General features: G+C 47.4%; 1 protein-coding gene across 3 annotated transcripts in view; it reads left to right on the forward strand.

The window, feature by feature from the left end:
• HTT (huntingtin) overlaps positions 1-15,787 on the forward strand; it is a 94,555-nt gene extending 78,768 nt beyond the window's left edge. For all 3 annotated transcript variants that reach the window (XM_087724874.1, XM_087724875.1, XM_087724876.1), the window contains 11 exons: positions 639-721; positions 1,275-1,405; positions 2,506-2,635; positions 5,052-5,207; positions 5,908-6,098; positions 7,893-8,007; positions 9,358-9,571; positions 10,668-10,773; positions 11,683-11,845; positions 13,160-13,320; positions 14,946-15,787. In XM_087724874.1, the coding sequence (XP_087581000.1) occupies positions 639-721; positions 1,275-1,405; positions 2,506-2,635; positions 5,052-5,207; positions 5,908-6,098; positions 7,893-8,007; positions 9,358-9,571; positions 10,668-10,773; positions 11,683-11,845; positions 13,160-13,320; positions 14,946-15,159 (1,664 nt within the window). In that variant the 3' untranslated portion in view covers positions 15,160-15,787. The remainder of the gene's footprint in view (positions 1-638; positions 722-1,274; positions 1,406-2,505; positions 2,636-5,051; positions 5,208-5,907; positions 6,099-7,892; positions 8,008-9,357; positions 9,572-10,667; positions 10,774-11,682; positions 11,846-13,159; positions 13,321-14,945) is intronic.
• The last annotated feature ends 4,254 nt before the right edge of the window (positions 15,788-20,041 follow it).

The following is a 20,041-nucleotide window of genomic DNA, read 5'->3' on the forward strand; positions in this document are numbered from 1 at the left end:
CTCTGTTCTTCCCTGCCTACAAGCCATCCCAATCCTGAAAGGCTCTGGCTTGACTCGGCTTCCTCCTCCACACATTCCTCCGAAGCCAATGAAGCCGCCTCTTCGTCGGCTCCATTTCCCGTTGATCTTCCTCCGCTGATTCAGACTCCGACGGAGGCCTGACACCTTCCCCTCCCCTCCAGTAACAGACAAGAGGAGAGAATCTCCCTCCTCAGTTTCTTCCTGCAGGCCAAGCCGTCCCCCAGATCAGGGACTGCAGCAGTGGTGGGATTCCAAATCTTTCCCTACCGGTTCTACGAGAGTGTGCTTTGCGCGTATAGCACTCAAAGACCGTCCTCGGTGTCAGCGGTGCTGAGGCGCAGTAATCTCCTCTGCCGCGTGAATCAGCTGAGCTAAAAAAAACAAAGTAATATAGGACAGGGAACGACGGAGGCGGGAGGTTGGGGCCAGCCAGAGGTGGTATTTGCTGGTTCTCCGAACTACTGAAAATTTTCGCTACCTGTTCGCCCGAACCGCTCCAAACCGGCTGAAAAACCACCTCTGGAGTGGAGATCTGTGTAGTTTCTCCTTTATCTGTCTAATAGATGAACAAATCGAATCTCTGGCCGTCCTACTTATGTTTCTTCTTCTCATTTCAGGTTCCCTCATTAGCCACGAAAAACTGCTGCTTCAGATCAATACGGAACGCGAAATGGGGAATATGTCATACAAACTGGGACAGGTGTGTCCAAATGCCCGTTAAGGAAAGAGAGTCATTTTTCGGAGTTACAGCGGCACTGAACCAAAGGGATTTCTGGCCATTTTTCACACTTTACGACCACTGCAGCATCCTCCCCCCTTCCCTCCCCCCGTGATCATGTGGTTTATATTCGGACGTTTGGCAACCGACTTCTATTTGATGACGGTTGCAACGTCCGAGGTGGGGGTCACACGACCTCGTTTGTGGCCTTCCGACAAGCAAAGTCGACGGGGCAAGCTAGATTCACTGAACGACCCTGTGACTGAGTTAACAACTTCAGTGACTCGCTTAACAGCGGTCGGCAAAAGAAGTCATGAAATTACTTTTAACCCCTGTGCAACACTGAAATGTTGAGCCTCGGGTTTTGGTCGTACGTCGAGAACTCGCCGTAGATGGCGTTTTTGGTTTCTTCATTATTTGACCGCCGCATGAATTCAGGGTGATGTTTTGTGACGTTGATGCGCGCGTTGTGAAGGAGTTCAAGAATTGCTTTCAATCTTTTATTTTTTTCTTTCTTTTTTTTTTTGACCGGCAGGTCTCCATCCATTCGGTGTGGCTGGGAAATAGCATTACCCCGTTGCGGGAAGAAGAATGGGGCGAAGATGAAGATGATGAGAGTGACATGCCTGCCCTTTCTTCCCCCCCATCTTCCCCCATCAATTCCAGGTGTGTCTTTTTTCTCTCTCTCTCTCTTCCTGTGCCCATCCGGGGGTTTCGGCTCAGAATAACCTCAAAGCTTTCAAATCTGAGATGAAATTCCCGTATCTTAATTACTGTATTTTTCAGAGTATAAGACGCACCTTTCCCTCCAAAAAATACATTGAATACAGCACTTTTGACCTCCCCAAACCCCTCCCCCTTTGCAAAAATGGTAGTGAATAGCCTTTAGGAGGCTTCCAGAGTGCTCCTGGGGGCTGGGGAGGGCAAAAATGAACAAAGAACAGGCTGTTTTTTTGCTCATTTTTGCCCCAGGAGCACTCTATAAGCCTCCTAAAGGCTAGCCATGCCCTTTTGGGGGGGGGGAAACGGGCCATTTTTGGGGGGTCTGCGGAGTGCAAAAACTTTTTTTTTTAATTTGCCTCTTCAAACTCTTGGTGCATCTTATCCTCTGGTGGGTCTTATACTCTAAAAAATGCGGTAGTCAGGTGGTCCTTGACTTACAACACATTTAATGACCAAACTTACCGTTTTTCACACTTATGACCTTTTAGCATCCCCATCAGAGGTGGGTTGCTACCAGTTCACACTGGTTCGGGCGAACCGGTAGTGGAAATTGTGACTGGTCGCCAAACCTGTAGGGACAGCAGGCTGGCCACGCCCCTGAACTGGTTGCCCGGTCGCCGTGGCATGTTCTTTTGACATTTTTAATGTTCTGCGCATGCGCAGACCTGTTTACAGGGAACTGCGCAGGCGCACACCGAACCGGTAGTAACACCGGCAGAAACCCACCCCCCCGAACTGATCATCTATGGAGATTCTCCGTCATCCAGGTCAGAGTGGAAGAAGCTTCCTGGATGAGAAGCGAAACATCAAAGAAAAACCAGAATAGTTCCAGTTGCCCCTTGGAAAAGGAAAAAGCACCTTGGGGACATCCCCCCTGATCACATGATCAAAATTCACACGCTTGGCAACTGACTCACGCTTACGACGGTTGCGATATGTCACATATCTCATCCTCCACCCGAGTTTCAGATATTCGCCAACATCGCAAATCTTAATATTTACAATGGGTTTCCGTCAACTCATGAACCTCTCTTGACTTGTAGGAAGCACCGTGCCGGGGTGGACATTCATTCGTGCTCCCAGTTCCTGCTGGAGTTATACAGTCAATGGATTCTCCCGTCCACCCCAAACAAGAAGACGCCAGTTACCCTGATCAGCGAAGTGGTCCGATCCGTAAGCGTTCTAAGTGCTTTCATTCTCACAAACCCCGCTTTGAACTGTTGACGGTCCCGCTGAGCACGGCAGCAAAGAAATACTTTCCTTGATACAATTAACCGTGTTTCTGCGTAGTTTAGGCTTTTGGCTTTATTTTACCAAGGTTATAAATCTCTCCAAATCTGAGCGTCTCACGTCTTAGTGGAGTGATGGCTAACCTTTTTCCCATCGCGTGCCAAAAGCGGGAGGAGTGCAGAGGGGTCGTGCACGCGGTATGCCCACACCCATCTCCCGGGGGAGAGCCTTCTCTGTTGCAGCTCCAACCCTCTGGAACGAGCTCCCCGTGGAGATCCGGACCCTTACGACCCTCCAGGCCTTCTGTAAAGCCACTAAGTCCTGGCTGTTCCGGCAGGCCGGGGGCTGTTGAAGTATCCAGCCCCACGGTAACTATGAATGTTGTTGTATCTTAAATTGTTGTCTGTCTTATTTATTCCCTTTCCCCTTTTTATTGTAAGCCGCCCGGAGTCCTCCGGGAGTGGGCGGCATACAAGATTAATAAACTATAATTATAATTCTATGCATGTGTGCAAAGCAGTGTTGAGATTCAAATAATTTAACAACTGATTCTCTGCCCTAATGGTTTTCTTCCAACAACCAGTTCACCAAAAGGCTCAGAAATTTAACAACCGGTTCTCCTGAAGTGGGGCGAACCGGCTGAATCCCACCACTGGTGCAAACCCCTTTCTCCCCCCTCCCCGCTTTTGGTGCACGATGGACTTGTTTTTCGCCCTCCCCAGAGGCTTTCTAGGAGCCTGGGGAGGGCGAAAACAGCCCCAACCCCCCGAGGCCAACGGCCCAACACACAAACCGGAGGTCCGTTTCCCGAAAAAGAAGGCCAAAGCCCACTGGCAAGCTCACTGGAGTTTACAGGGCAACGCCTCGTGGGCCCTAACAAATGGCTTGCATGCCAGAGGTTTGCCATCACGGCCTTAGTGCCTTAAGACAGCTAGTTCTCGACTTACCACATATCATGTAGGGACCGTTCAAAGTTACAACGGCACTGAGAAAAGTGACTGGCGGCCATTTTTCACACTTAATGACCACGGCAGCTTCCCCATGGTCCCGCGTTTAAAATTCAGGCGCTTGGTAAACTGACTCGGTTTTTTTTCCCCAATATATTTTTATTATTTTTACATTTAAAACAATGCAGTGATTATACATTCACATTATGTACAGCTATTCACAACTATTGACAATTAGCCTACTTAATACATTATCAATCCTTCTGTCCAATCACAGTATATACAGTTTGCTCCAGTCTTGTCACCTTGTCGAGCCGAGGTGGCGCAGTGGTTAAATGCAGCATGCAGGCTACTTCAGCTGACTGCTAGTTCTGCAGTTCGGCGGTTCAAATCTCACCGGCTCAAAGGTTGACTCAGCCTTCCATCCTTCCGAGGTGGGTGAAATGAGGACCCGGATTGTTGTTGGGGGCAATATGCTGACTCTGTAAACCGCTTAGAGAGGGCTGAAAGCCCTATGAAGCGGTATATAAGTCTAACTGCTATTGCTATGGCTATTGTCTTATACCAGTCATAAAATCTATTCCAGACTTCAAAATATTCTGATTCCCCTTTATTTTTAAGTTCAAGAGTGAGCCTCTCTGCTTCCGCACAGGCCAACACTTTTCTGATTATATCTAGCTCTGGTGGTGTGTTCTCTTTTTTTCCAATACTCGGTTGCAGTGTCCCCTTTTGCGTCCTTCTGACCAGCACAGTCAACGGGGAGGCCAGATTCATTTAACGACCGCGTTACTAATTGAACCACTGCAGGGAATCCCTTAACAAATGCAGCAGGAAAACGGGAGATGAGTCCCATCATCTGCAAATTTAGTAATCTTTCGAAAAGCACCTTTGGGGATGCCATGACCTGGATGACAGAGAATCTCCCAAGAGGCAATGCAATGAAACACAGGTGGTCCTCAAGTTATGACCACCGTTGAGCCCAGAATTCCCTTTGCTAAGTGAAATGTTTGTGAAGTGACTTTGTCCCGTTTTACAATATTTCTTGCCACAGTTGCTAAGCGAATCACCACAGTTGTTAAACCAGTATCCCGGTTGTTAAGTGAAACTGGTTTTCCTATTGACTGTGCTTGTCAGAAGGTCACTAAAAAGGGGATCAAGTGATCCCGGGACATTAAAACCATCATAAATCTGAGTCAATAGCCAAGCGTCCATTGCTGCCATGGTCATTAAGTGCGAAAACGGGTCATCGGTCACTTTTTCCCCGCCATTGATGTTGTAACTTTGAACGGTCACTAAATGAACTTTCCTTCCCAGGATTCCTTCTGCCCCAAATTCTGATGCAAAGACTTGAGATCTACGACATGAAAGGGTCCGCTTATTTTCATGCGTTTTCTGGCTTTATGTCTTCGCAGCTTTTAGCCGTCTCTGACTTGTTTACGGAGAGAAATCAGTTTGAAATGATGTACGCGACGTTAACTGAACTGCGAAAAGTCCACCCTTCGGAAGACGAGATTCTTCTCCAGTATTTGGTCCCTGCTGTGTGCAAAGCAGCGGCTGTCCTTGGCATGGTAAGATTTTTGGATAATCACAGGCAAGTCCTCGACTTACGACCCACAGTAGAGTCCAAAACTTCCTGTCACGACCCAGGGGCACGGCACAGAGGTAAGGGAGGCAGCTGATAGTTCAAACTGCCCCTTTACTGCTCCAAATTGCCCCAAACGCTCCCACGTTTCGGGCAAGTCCCAGAGAAAAGTGTGAAAACACACACACACACACACACACACACACACACACACACCCACACACCCCTTGAGTCCAATGCTGTGAGCACCAGCAAGAAGTCCAGGAAGCAAAGGAGCACAGCAAGAAATCCAGAAAGAATGCAAGGAATCCAGGAAAGTTCAAATGTCTGCACTCCATGAATTTAGTGTTTGTTCCCGAGAATTCCCCCCCACCCCCAGTGTCTCCTTAAGTCTCAGTTCCCAGGTGTGGCTTGTGAAGAGGGGTGGGGCCCCTCTCTCCTCCCGAGTAGTCGAGTCAGCCTGCGCTGTTCTCGCCTTCTCTCCACTCTCCATGCTCTCGGATCAGGAGTGAGTGGTCCTTGCTCCTCGCCTGAGCTCTGTCTCTCGTGTTCACTGCTTAGCCTCTCTTGGTCATCCTGCCCCGCCCTTCCTCTCCGCCTACAAGCCGTCCCAATCCTGAAAGGCCCTGGCCTAAATTCAACTGGACACCACCACCACTACTCCCCATCTTTTTTCCATCCATCAGGATAAAGCAGTGGCGGAGCCCGTCAGCCGCCTGCTGGAATCGACGCTCCGCAGCGCGCACATGCCGAGCCGAATTGGCGCGCTGCATGGCATCCTGTACATTTTGGAGTGCGACCTCCTGGACGAGACGGCGAAGCAACTTATTCCGGTCATCACCGAATACCTGCTGTCCAATCTGCGTGGCGTAGCCCAGTAGGTCTTGGTAGAAGAAACTCCTCGCTAAAATTATCATCCAACAAGGGGGGGGGGAATTGTAGAGGGGGGGGAAACCACACTGTTATGTAAGCTCCCCGGTGGGAGAGCGTGTGTGTTCAGCGAAGCGTTGTGAGAGTTGTGTTGGAGAAGACACAAACCAGCATACAGAGACACTGCAGTTTAAATGGGCTTTTACTTTCGTGAAAATAGAGGTATCAGAGTCCATCAAACAGTCCAAGTGATACACGGATAAAACAGTCAGTCATCAACGTCTTTCAGTTAAGGGATAATCCAAATAATATAGTCCATAATCATACAAACAGTCTGTCACTCAAAAGTTTGCTAGCAGTTGCAAAACTTACAATAGCTCAGGGCACCTTCTAACAGCCAGCTTCCAAAAACACTCAGATCAGATCAGCCCAGCATCTAACAAAACAGAAGAACTAACAGTCGTTCTGGCTCCCTCTTATGGCCGATTGAGGAAAACAGCAACCAATCACATTTTACAGTATGATTTAAAGAAACAGGTATAGCATTGTTACATGATTTATATATATTGCCAACCCAACCGTTAGATTATATTCCTAACACACACGCATCAAAACCTAACCTGGTTATCTATTTTGGGGTGGGGGAAGAGGTGTTTTATTGAAATGAGAAACTTTAGTTCCCGATAAAGGAGAATATTTTTAGCTCAGGGTTGAAATGAGCAGTCCCTTAGTGCTCTCTGAGCTTGGTAGTTTTCTTGCGGACATTTCATGACCCAACTAGGTAACATTATCAGTGTCAGGAGGGAGAGGAATACTCTCAATTCATATTCTAGTGGCTGGCCCTGTGAGTGTTAGCAGGAGGCTTCTTTGATCGGGGTATTATTGTTAAGTTTTTTGGCAGTTCCTTGATTGGGGCATTGGTTCCTTCTTTAGATATTGTTTTATTTTTACAGCTAGTCCTTGACCTGTGACCCCAGTTGAGCCCAAAATTTCTGTCCTTAAGCTGAGACATTTGTGAAGTGAGTTCTGCCCCATTTTACGACCTTTCTTAGTTGTTAAGTGCATCCCTGCACCCGGTTGTTAAGTGAAACGGGCCTCCCCATTGTTTTTGCTTGTTAGAAGGTCACATAAGGGGATGATGACGTGACCCCGGGACACAGCAACCGTCATGAGTCCCCTTCGGGGTCCCCACAGCAACCGTCATGAGTCCCCTTTGGGGAAGAGGGCAGCATACAAATATAATAAATTCAATTCAATAAAGATAAAGACAAGTCAGTTACCAAGCGACTGAATTTTGATCAGAGTTGCCAGAAGAAGGGAACAGCTAAGGAACAAGGGTCGACTTGGGAGTAAAGGCACAGGTGGACGGTGATTGGCCCCTCCCAGAGGGAATAAAGAGGAGCGAAAGGGGAGTGGAGTTTGCAGGAGACCATTAGTTCGTTTCATTCGTGTGAAGATTTGTTCGTGACTCTCAGAGATTCTGCCAAGTATTTCCTTGTACAGTGTGGCGTTTGGAAGATATCGGCCTGGCAGCTCTCCAAGCCTGATGAGGTCTGTGGTTGTCAATTCACCCTTGAAAGTCTGTTTGCTGGGACTGCTTGGTGGATGTGAATGCAAGGGATTCACAGTAGCTTCATAAAAAGGGATTTTGTCCGGACAAGGAATCTGCTTTGTGATTTTGGGAAGCCTCGGTCAGAAGAAGTAGAAAAACGAAAGAAGAGCGTGTTTGTTTTTAATGCTGATCTCTGTCATACGTTGAAACACCACACGCACACACTTCTTTTTTGTCTCTCTTTAACAGCTGTGTGCACCTCCACAGCCAGCAGCACATCTTGGTCATGTGCGCAGTGGCCTTCTACTTAATCGAAAACTACCCTGCTGACGTCGGACCCGAATTCTCTTCTGGAATTATTCAGGTAGGGTTGAGGCCTCCGGAGAGTTTCCCGCGTGGCCTTCGAGGAAAGGCGGAGGTGAAAAGAACCTTCTCGGTTGACCCCCATGTGAGATTAAAAACCCAACTATTTTTTTTTCTTTTTCTTTTTCTTTTTTTTTATTTTATCTTTTTTATTTTTTATTTTTATTTTTTTAGCATAATATATTTAATATTATAATATTAATATTATAATTAACATAATATTATTAGCATAATATTTTTATTTCCATTTCATTCTATACAATCACATGTTTACTGTGCATAACCGGGGCATATGCCATTGAATAATAAACACAGCCCTCATTTATATAGAAAATGCCCCCTATAATACAAACCCAATATATCACCTTGGCCCACCATACACCCTCTTTCAACCCCCTCCAACTTTCATTCTTCCTTCTTACATACCCCTCTACTACCTACTTCCCCTCCCCCTCTATCACTCCCTCTCTTAATCCATTCCCTCCCTTCCTTCTCCTCCTCCTCTCTCTCACCCTCTCCACCCTCCTTCTTCTTTCACTCAACTCCTCCCTTCGGTGTACTTCTATTGCCTTCCAATATATTCAGCTTGTTCTATTTTAAAAAACCCAACTATTAAATCCTCACAACACAGAGGCAAGTCTGGTTCACAATTCAAAAAGGTTTATTGACAGAAAAATAAAAAGCCTTTGCAAAGGCGGCCTCCGAGTCTCTTCCCAAGCGGATCGCGTACAAGGAGAGCAAAGAATAGCCTTCAAACAACACATTTGATACACTCCTCTCCCCCTCCTGCTCATTCATTTTAAGTCATTTCTTTTGTCATTCCATACTCTAAAGAGAACTTGACAATTTCTTGAGAGTCCCCTATCTCTTTATTTGGTTTCTTTCTGGTGCCTTTCGTCTGAGCAGATGGCTTCCTATCTAACTTGTACGTCGGCTTGGAATAACAAAGGTTATCTTGTCCTGTTTACCAAACACATTTTGTGGTTAGCAAAAGCACAGTAACTTTTTACACACTTTAAGCAAGAATATAATGGCTTGTACATTTAACATTGTAAAAGAATACAAAAGCAACCTTTTAACATTTTATAAAAAAGTAACTTAATATCATTTCCTTCACTCACACCTTGCATTGGCCAGTCTCAAAACTTTGCTCAGCCATTCTTCTTTGTGTCAGGCCTGTCCCAACTTGGGCGTTGGGGAAAGAAAGACCCTCAACTCCACTTGTAGCAAAAGGCGTACGGGTGGTCCTCGACTTACCACAGTCCGTTTATTTCAGGACGGGCTGCTATCGAGGCAAACGGGACCTGATGCGACATGAACGGCAGATCTGACGCTTTCTCGTCTCTTCCAGATGTGCGGAGTGATGCTGTCCGAAAACGAGGGATCCACTCCCTCGGTGATCTACCACTGTGTGCTCAGAGGTCTGGAAAGGCTCCTGCTCTCGGAGCAGCTCTCCCAGCCGGACTGCGAAGCGCTGGTGAAGCTGAGCGTGGACCGCGTGAATGTCCTTAGCCCGCATAGAGCCATGGCCGCCTTGGGACTCATGCTGAGCTGCATGTATACAGGTAACGCGGTTTGCCATTCTCGATGACTTGTTATTTAGGCCACGATCCACTGACTCAGAAGCGGGGGGGGGGGGGAGTGAGAAACACAGGCATTTGATTTACGACCACAAGTGAGCCCCAGATTTCCGTTGCTGAATGAAACATTTGTGGAGTGAAATTTTGTCCCAATTTGCGATCTTTCTCGCCGCCGTTGTTAAAACGAATCACTGCGGCTAAGTAACATGGTTCTTAAGTGAATCGGGCTTCTCCCTTGAGGGGATCATATGACCCCGCGAACCTTGCAACCATCGTAAAGAGGAGTCAGTTGCCAAGTGTCTGAATTGTGATCAAGTGACTGTGGAGCTACTGCAGTGAAAAAAACTCACGCGTAACTCCCTCCTTTCAGTACTGTTGTAACTTTGAGCAGTCACTAAGTGAATGGTCGTAAGTCGAGGACTACCCGTATTGTCTTCCATCCTTGCAAGCGAATCATCATCATCTTTTAATGCCCCCGTAATCCTTTGCGAAGTGGAGTCTGGGCAACTGAATGGAGCCGAGTGTTTACTGGCCAACTGCTCTACCTGTCACCAATGCGGAGTTATATTCAGCCAATATATTCTCATAGTGCCCAGAGAGAGAAATACCTGCCTCTACCTAGGATCGAACTTACAGCCTCCCAATCGTGTGGCGAAGAGCTGTACCTCTAAGCCACTGCATTACTCATCTTAGCAAGCAAATGCTTGCGTTTAAACCATGTGCCAGCGGGGTATTTTCTACAGCTGGCTCAAAATGAATCAGCCTTTACGACTGCAGTCACTTTCAACTCAACAGTTCTTCTCAACAATCCTGGTTTTGTAGATCCTTGTTTGTCTCTAAGCTGGGTTGTTTTTGTGCAGCTGTCAGTTTTCCTGGTCGCATAACGAAGCATCTGCACAAAAACGACCGAACTCGGAAACCCTTCACCGCTGACAGCGCAGGCGAATTGCCTGCATTCCGTCCATCGTCCTTTCTTGTCAATTCCCTTTGATCCATGTCACGAGGTTGTAGTAATCATTCTTATTTTTATCACTCTTCCCCCCCCTTCCGCCCCCCCTTCCCTCCCCGATTGCGGCTTTAGGAAAAGAGAAAGTCAGTCCTGGACGAAGCGCAGATCCTCACTCGGCAGCTCCGGACAGTGAATCGGTCATCGTGGCGATGGAGCGAGTATCTGTCCTCTTTGACCGGTAGGAACAAAAAGCCAGGAAGAATTAGTCCCTGCACAAAATAAATACAATTTCCCAATTATTTTCCATTTATAAATGTAACTAGCAGATAATCCTGGCATTGCCCGGGTATTTATTTGTAGGGGGGGGAAATGTCTGGACCAAACGTAATTTCTAATGTTGGATTTTCCCCCTTACCAGAGGGAGCCCACCCCCTATGGAGTACTGTGAAGCCGTTATCATGGCATCTCCACTATGTGTACAGAAGAAGCCATTTTATGGCAGTACAGTAGAAGCCATTTTAAGACACAACAGGCTGTATCTTAACAGAACACACTCCTCGAGGGGTGTCTTACCCTCGCAGTATTTGTTTCCAGAGATTAAGTCATCTGTTTACCAAGTTTGGTTGAAATTGCTCGAAGCGTTCCAGAGTTATGCGCACGCACGTACACACACACACACACACACACACACACACACACACACCTATATATATATATATAAACTAGGAGTCCCCAAACCCTGGGCCAGGGCCCAGCACTGAGCCAAAACTGGGCCACGCAAGTAGTAGACAAGCGCGAGAAGCTTCATTTCCATGAGTGGTGGGGGCACGCACCTGTTGTGTGTGTGAATGGAGCTGCACACACAATAGTGCAGGCCCCACTGCAAGTACAGAGCTAGCCAATACGAAGCTCAAACGTACAGTGGCCGTTCTGTCATTGGGGTCCCCTGAAGTCAGGGACGGAGGCGCCGGCCGGCCGGCCCTGGAGACTGATGGACGGACGGTCTCCCTCTCTCTCTGTCTCTCCCTCTCTCCCTCCCTCCCTCCCTCTCTCTCCCTCCCTCTCTGTCTCTCCCTCTCTCTCTGTCTCTCCCTCTCTCTCTCTCCCCCTCCCTCCCTCCTCTCTCTCTCTCTCTCTCTCTCTGCAGGATCAGGAAAGGATTTCCCTTCGAAGCCCGAGTGGTGACTCGGATCCTCCCTCAGTTCCTGGATGACTTTTTCCCCCCGCAAGACGTGATGAATAAAGTGATTGGGGAATTTTTATCCAACCAGCAACCCTACCCACAATTTATGGCGAAGGTACTCTACAAGGTAAGGTTTTATGGCACAAGGTAAGCCGTGGTGGCGCATTATATAACCTGGCGTTGCCTGAGTATGTGTTTACCCCAATCCTTTTAGTCATTCACAAATGTCCGGACCAAACGTAATGTTGGATTTTCCCCCTTACCAGAGTACTGTGAAGCCGTTACCAGGGCAGCTCCACTGTGCTGTACAGTAGAAGCCATTTTAAGGCCCAACAGGCTGTATCTTAACAGAACTTGAATCCAAAATACACACTATCCCTGTCAAAAGTAATGTGATTTGACACTAGATATAACTCATTCCTTTTCATTTCAGCGGCCCAGGCGTTCCAGAGTTACACTGGAACACACACACACAGATACACACACGCACGCACACACACACCGAAGGGTGTTAGGGGTGTCTTACTCCCACAGTATTTGTTTCCAGAGAGTTAAGTCACCTTTGTACCAAGTTTGGTTGAAATTGCTCGAGGCATTCTAGAGTTATGCTGGAACACACGCACACACACATACACACACAAACGCATTCATGCATAGTCATTTAGATAGATAGATGATAGATAGATGGATGGATGGATGGATGGATGGATGGATGGATGGATGGATGGATAGATAGATAGATAGATAGATAGATAGATAGATAGATAGATAGATAGATAGATAGATAGATAGAGATAGATAGATAGATAGATAGATAGATAGATAGATAGATAGATAGATAGATAGATAGATATGGGTAGTCCTTGACTTGCAATTGAACCCAAAATTTAAGTTTCTAAGTGAGAAATCTATTAAGTGAGTTTTGCTCCATTTTCTCGGCAAATTTGTTAAATGAATCCCTGCAGCTCTTAAATGGGTAACACCGTTGTTAAGTGAATCTGACTTCCCCACCCCCCCAGTTGACTTTGCTGGTCAGAAGGTCGCAAAAAAGGGATCATGTGACACACACACCCCGGGACACCCTTTTCGTCATAAATACGAATCCATTCCCAGGCGTCTGAATGTAAAATGGGGACGGCCACGTGATTTACATTTGTTACACTTAACGGCTACGGACGTAAGTGTAACGAACGGTCATAAGTCCCTTTCCCAGTGTTGTCAATTTGAACGGTCATTAAGCGAACTGACGTAAGTCGAGGACTACTTGTATTCTTAAGTGACAGAATTTGTTTTTTAAAAAAAAAACCATTAGGCCTAAAATCCTTTACTGGATGCAGAACGCGATCCGCGCGCCCCCGAAATAATAGCGTTTTAGGTATTTGCCGCGTCGGCTTAACGGCTTTTCCAAAACCTCCCGAATGATGATTCTTGATTTCTCCAGGTCTTCCAATCCTTGCATACGACGGGTCAGTCCTCCATGGTCCGGGACTGGGTGATGCTGTCGCTCTCCAACTTCACACAGCGGACGCCGATCGCCATGGCGATGTGGAGCCTTTCCTGCTTTTTCGTCAGCGCTTCCACCAGCCAGTGGATTTCGGGAATGTATCCTCCGACAGGTGTCTGTGGCGATTCCCCGTCGTCCAGGTCACGGCTGTCCCCAAAAAGGTGCTTTTTTTTCCCCCCAAGACTTTCTTGGTTTTTTTTTTCCTCTGAAGACATTTCGCTTCTCGTCCGAGAAGCTTCTTCAGCTCTGGCAGGAATGGTGGGGAATGGAAGGATTGATCCTCCTTGCAGACAGCTGGTCATTTGCATCCTTTGAGAGGGTCGTTGAGGCCACTTGGATCCTGAATCAAACCTCCAAGGGACTTCAACGGCTCTCTAAAAAGGAGGCAAATGACCAGCTGTCTGCAAGGAGTATCAATCCTTCCATTCCCCACCATCCAAGTCAGAGCTGAAGAAGCTTCTCGGACGAGAAGCGAAATGTCTCCAGAGATAAAAACCGAAAAGTCCAGTTGTCTCTTGAAAAAAGCACCTTTGGGATATCCTGCGACACATATCCTATTTGGTTTGCAGGGTCTCCTTTGGAAGGGGAGAGGAGCCCTTTGGTTTCCAGGGGAAAACCCGAGGGAGGATGGAGAGAGAAAGCGAGGTAGTCCTTGACTTACGGCCACGAAATTTATGTCGTTGAGTGAGACGTGTGTTAAGCGAGTTTTGCCCCGTGTGACGATCTTCCTTTACCACCATTGCCAAGCGGATCCCCGCAGTGGCTAACTCAGCCGCCTGCTTGCTAGGCTTCCCCCTTGACGTCGCTTGTCAGAAGGTCACGAAAGCAGGTTTGTCGCTAAGCGAGACATTTGCGGCTAAAGTGAGCCCTGCCCCGTTTGGCCAGACTTTTCTCGCCACAACGGTTCAGTGAATCACCACGGTCATTAAGTTAGGCGACGCCGTTTGTTGAGTGAAAACTGGCTTCCCCCCTGAGCCTTAGCTTGTTGGAAGGTCGCAAGAAGCGGATCACGTCACAATGCAACCGTCATAAATATGAGCCAGTTGCCCCAGCGTCTTGAATTCTGATCACGCGACCACAAGGACCACCTGTACTAGTTGCACTGAGGAATAGTAGAGTTAAAAGTTACCCGTATTTTTTCGGACTATAAGACCCACCGGAGTATAAGACGCACCATGATTTTGAAGAGGTAATTTTTTTTAAAAAAAAGGTTTTTGCACTCTGCAGGCCTCCCAAACCCTCTTCACGCCTCGTTTTTTGCACCAAAATAAAGGGGGTGCATGCAGAGCTTTGGGATGCTCGTAGAGTGCTCCTGGGACTGGGGGGTGGGGGGGCAAAAATGAGCAAAAAAACAGCCCGTTTTTGGCAAAAGCAGGCCATTTTTGCAAAAAAAGGGGGGCATGCAGAGGCTTTGGGAGGTTTGTAGAGTGCTCTTGAGGGCTGCTGAGGGCAAAAACAAACAAAAATGGCCCGTTTTTTGCTCATTTTCTGCCCCCCCATCTCCCAAGAGCACTTTGCAAGCCTTACAAGCCCTCTCCAACTCCATTTTTGCAAAGGGGGCGGGGTTTTGGTCGGCCCAAAATGCTGTATTCAGTGTATAAGACGCACTCAGATTTTCACCCTTTTTTGAGGGGGGGGGAAGGTGCGTCTTATACTCTGAAAAATACGGTAGTTTTATGCCTTTTGTTATATATCCTTGACTCGGGTTTTTTCCCTCCGAAAGTCTCCCGCACATTATCAGCCGAATGGGAAAATCGGAACAAGTTGACTTCAATTTGTTCTGCCTGGTGGCCATCGATTTTTACCGGCATCAGATCGACGAAGAACTGGATCGCCGAGCTTTCCAGTCCATCTTCGAGGTGGTCTCTTCCCCGGGAAATCCCTACCACCACCTGCTGACCTGCTTGCAAAGCGTTCACAAGATCACCCCGTGTTGAGAAAAGAGGGCAGAGGAAGGACGGAACGGCACGGGCGGAAAGCCGGACCTTCGCGTCTTACGCCACGGAAGTCGCTCGCGAACCCTCGGCCTCATTTTATTAAATTTACCCCCTATGGTTGGCTGGGCCATGCGACAGAAAACCTGGGATTTTTGGGGGAAAGAGGGTGGGGGGAGAAAAAAGAGAGCTAGTAAGATATGAACAAAATACGGATGAAAAACAAATTGCTCATCTCAGCTTAAATTTATATATTGTTCATGCTGAACCTTGTGAATTCTGCAGTATCGGCTCACGGGCATTTAAGAAGTTTCATCTAGCTGCAAGTGTTTTGTTGCAATTTGTAGTTTTTTCCTAATGTGACAGAGAGAAAAGGGAAAATATTTTTAAACACACTGAAAATTCATATATATATGAATCTGTCTGTCTCTCTCTCTCCTCTCTCTCTCTTCCCTCTGCATCTCTCTTTCTTTATCTCTGTCTCTCTCTCTCTCTCTCTCCTTTCTCTTTGTCTCTTTCTCTCTCTGTCTCTCTCCGCATCTCTCTCTCCTCTGTCTATATATCTCTCTTTGTATTTCTTTCTCTGTCTCTCAGTCTCTCTCCGTATCTCTCTCTCCTCTGTCTATATATCTCTTTTCTTTGTATTTCTCTCTCTCTCTGTGTGTGTCTGTGTCTCTCTCGCTCTCTGTCTCTGTCTCTCTCTCTCTCTCTCTGTCTCTCTGTCTCTCTCTCTGTCTCTGTCTCTCTGTCTCTCTCTCTGTCTCTCTCTCTCTGTCTCTCTCTCTCTGTCTCTCTCTCTCTCTCTCTCTCTCTCTCTCTCTCTCTCTCTCTCCAAGATGATTCATACACACGCACACACACAACACACACTCCAAGGTATTTTGATGTACAAGAGTGGGGAAATTAGACATACAAAGATGTACTTTCTTTTATACCTCTAGATTTAAAAGCTGGATCAATTTATCTTGATTTTTTTTAAAAAAATAGCCAATGTAAATAGTTCTAAAGGATGTACAATATGTTAAGATACAGGAACCGGCGTGGAGGCTGGGAAGCACTTACACGATTAAAAAAAAAGAATATTTGCCACGTAGGGTCGAATAGCTGATGTTCACCGTTTTTTTTTTCCTATCGTCTGTTCTTTAGGTCTATTTTTTTTAACGCACTCCCGTAATCACCTTGTTCAACTCCAGCTCATCGTTTGTACGCTTTTACTCTTTGAAAAAAGTTTAAATATATCGATTTGTTTTAAGTTGGGCCTTTACGCAGGAAAAAAAAAAGAGAGAGAGAGAGAGAATTTTACGTGGGTGTTTTGGATTTACCAGATGAAGAAATTGTGGGGAGGGGGGGGGGGAAGGAAACTGGACACTTTGCAAAACGCTTTGAAATGAGCACGTTAGGAAATCTCACAGATGGAGGCGTTTTCGGCGACGTCACACATTGGCTTTAGATGAAGGAAAACTGCGAGAACCAATCCTGATTCCCGTGACTCTTTGTGGCTCTTTAGAGAGGACTTGAAAAAACAGGCAAATATTATCTTGCAGTCGGCCGCAAGATTTAGTTTTTTTTGGGGGGGGGGCGCAGTTCGGGATCTGTAGTTCACAAAACTGGACAGACTCGATTCCCAAAAGCTGGCAAGGATACGGCCCTTGTTTCTCTCTCACACACACACACATACACACCGCCCTGCACAATTTCCACCCCACACACTTCTTCTCTTCTGTGTTCTCTGCATGATTTCTGCTTCATGGTCTCTTTTTTGAAATAAATTCTGGGGTTTAGGGGTGCCTGCTTTCCCCTTCCCTCTCCTACCGAAATTCCCCCGTTTTCCAGGCTCTTTCGGATCCCCCTCTCCTCGTCCGGGAAAGCAGCTGGCAAGAGGCTGGCCTCTCCCCAGGCAAGCAGGGCTGTGCTGAATGCCCTTTCGTTCCCTCTGCCCACCAAGGGTGCCAGCTGCAAAGGACGCCCACGGCCATCCGAGAGGAAAAACGGGGCTTCTTCCAGCCACTGGCTGCCAGCACCCCAAAAAGCTCTTCCAAGCCTTTTCCTCTCCGGCTCAATGGGGCATCTGGTGCCTGCCCAGAGGCCCATCATTCTGAGCCTGGAGGTTGCAGGACCATGGACTTTTTTCCCCATGTGGAGACATGAGTGCCCTCCTCGTGGGACCAAATGGGTTTGGGACTTTTGATTTTCTTTTCTTTTTTTTAAAAGCAATGTTCTTGTAACGGAATCCATCTCCTTATTTCCCCCCCCGTCCGTCGCTAACCAAGTGAAATTTTATCAGAACTGCATTGGTGTATATAATGTACGTAAAATATATGCAACTGCATTGGATGTATGCATACAAATTATTTATTAAACAGAGTTTAAACTACTTTCGGCTGTCTCCTCCCTTCTCTCTCCTCTTTGTCTCTCTCATCCTCTTTCTTTTTGTCTCTCTTCTCTTTCTCCTCCTTTTCCATTCTTCTGTCACTTTCTCTCTCCTTCTCTGTCTCTTTCTGTCCCTCTTCCCTCTTTTTTCTTCCTCTCTTCCTCTCTCCCACTCTTTTATCACTGTCTCTCTACCACCCAACCTGTCCCCATACTTATCTTCGACTGATCATGTTTGCAATAATTTACCTTCTTTTCTAAATAGGCGCAGTTCCATTATCGGATCCCTCGCTCACTCAAACACACACACACACACACTCACGGACGCACAAAACCATTTTTCTCCATTCCAATTCGGATCCTATAAATCAATTGCTCTGTGTTGGGCCCACCAGTGGCCAGTGGATCTGGCGGCAGATTCGGACAGTGAGGAGGTTGGGGAGGAACCTGGGCCAGTCCTGGAGTCTGGGGAAGAAGGCTCTGATGAGGGTTCTGTGTCGGAGGCAGAGAGGGGGCCAGAGCCGTGTGACAGTTATCAGCTGCCTTCGGAGTCAGACATCAGTGAGGCAGAAGAACAGCTGGAGCCTGTTCCCAGTGTGCGCTTGCACAGAATCCCCAGACGAAGGAACAGCTAAAGAACAGGGGTCAACTTGGGAGTAAGGCCACAGGTGGACGATGAATGACCCCTCCCAGAGGAGATAAAAGAGGAGCAGAGTTTGCAGGACACAATTAGTTTGCTTCATTGGTTCTTGACTCCGAGACTCCTGGCCAAGTTTTGCAGAGATCAACCTGGCAGCTCTCCAAGCCAGATAAGGTCTGTGACTGTAAATCCTCCCTCGAAAGAGTTTGCTGGATGGGAATGAGCAGAATTCACAGTAAATTTAATATAAGGGGTTTTTGTCCCGGACAAGAAGTTTGCTTCATGCTCTCGGGAAGCCTCAGTCAGAACAATTTTGATTCTGGACCTTGCCAGGGAAATGCAACCTTATCACACACTTCACGGCGCAGGAAATTGTGGTTGAGATATTCCCGATTGCTGGCTTGGGTCCAAACACAGGAACCCAGGTTCGTGAGACTTAAGCCAGGAGATTATGCAGGTAGTCCTCAATTTACAACAGTTCATATAGTGACCGTTCAAAGTGACGACGGCGCTGAAGAACAAAGTGACTTTTTCACACGGCCCTTGCAGCCTCCCCGTGGCCACGGGATCAAAAGTCAGACGCTTGGCCCTCGACTCGTATTTATGACGGTCGTAGTGTCCCGGGATCACGGGATCCCCTTTTGCGACCTCCAAGTCCAATCAAGGGGGGACACCAGGCTCACTTCACAACTGCGTTACTAACTTCACAAGCGCAACGGTTTGCTTCACGACTGCGGCAGGAAAGGTCGCAAAATGGACCATAGCTCTGTTTTTAAAAATAAACCATCTCAGTCACAGAAATTCTGGGCTCTGTCGTAGTTGAGGACGATCTATTCCCAAAGGTTGAGAGGACTCCCCCCTGAAGGGATCTTTTTTTTGTGTGTGAAAATTTTATTAATTTCATATATACATTCACAATTATATGATCTCATAACTGTTATTAATAATATGTATTTATAACAATTTTTCCCCTACAGTTGACAATATACTTGAAATTGCTTTCTTATCATCCCATAACTCCATCTTATCTTACAACATTCCTACTTCTTCCTTCCTTCCCTCCTTTCTTCTCTCCTACTCTCCTTCCTTCCCTCCCTCCTTCCCCCTTCCCTCCTCCCTTTCTTCTCTCCTTCTCTCCTTCCCTGCTTCCTTCCCTCTTTCCTTCCCTCCTTTCTTCCCTCCTCCTCTCCTTCCTTCCCCCTTCCTTCTCTCCTACATTCCCTCCTTCCTTCCCTCCTTTCTTCTCTCCTTCTCTCCTTCTTTCCCTCCTTCCTTCCCTCCTTTCTTCTCTCCTTCTCTCCTTCCTTCCCTCCTTCCTTCCCTCTTTGCTTCCCTCCCTCCTTCCTTCCCTCCTCCTGAAGGGATCTATGACAACTCAACATGGCCAACAAGCCATGGCCAACTTGTGGCCAACTCAATGCAGGATAACTGGACACAACCAATTATCCAATCACCCAGGCAGGCAGGCAGACAACCAGCCAGCCAACCATCCAATCATCCAGGCAGCCAGCCAGCCAGCCAGCCAGCCATCCAATTACCCAATCACCCAAGCAGGCAGGCAGGCAGACAACCAGCCATCCAACCATCCAATCATCCAGGCAGTGAGGCAAGCAGGTAGGCAGGCACCCATCTAATCATCCAGACAAGCAGGCATCCACCCACCAACCCTCCCGTCCAAACATCCATCCAAAGATCCAGGCAGGCAGGCAGGAAGCCACGCACCCATCCATCCAATCATCCATTAAGTTATCCAATCATCCAGGCAGGCAGGAAGGTAGGCATGTAGGAAGCCAGCCAGCCAGCCAGCCACCCATCCTATCATCCATTCAATCCTCCAGGGAGCCAGCCAGCCAGCCAGCCATTCAACCATACTTC

The sequence above is a fragment of the Thamnophis sirtalis genome, unplaced genomic scaffold (assembly GCF_051295495.1).
Source record: "Thamnophis sirtalis isolate CommonGarterSnake01/CBP01778 unplaced genomic scaffold, rThaSir2_p1.2 scaffold_10, whole genome shotgun sequence".
NCBI lineage: Eukaryota > Metazoa > Chordata > Lepidosauria > Squamata > Natricidae > Thamnophis > Thamnophis sirtalis.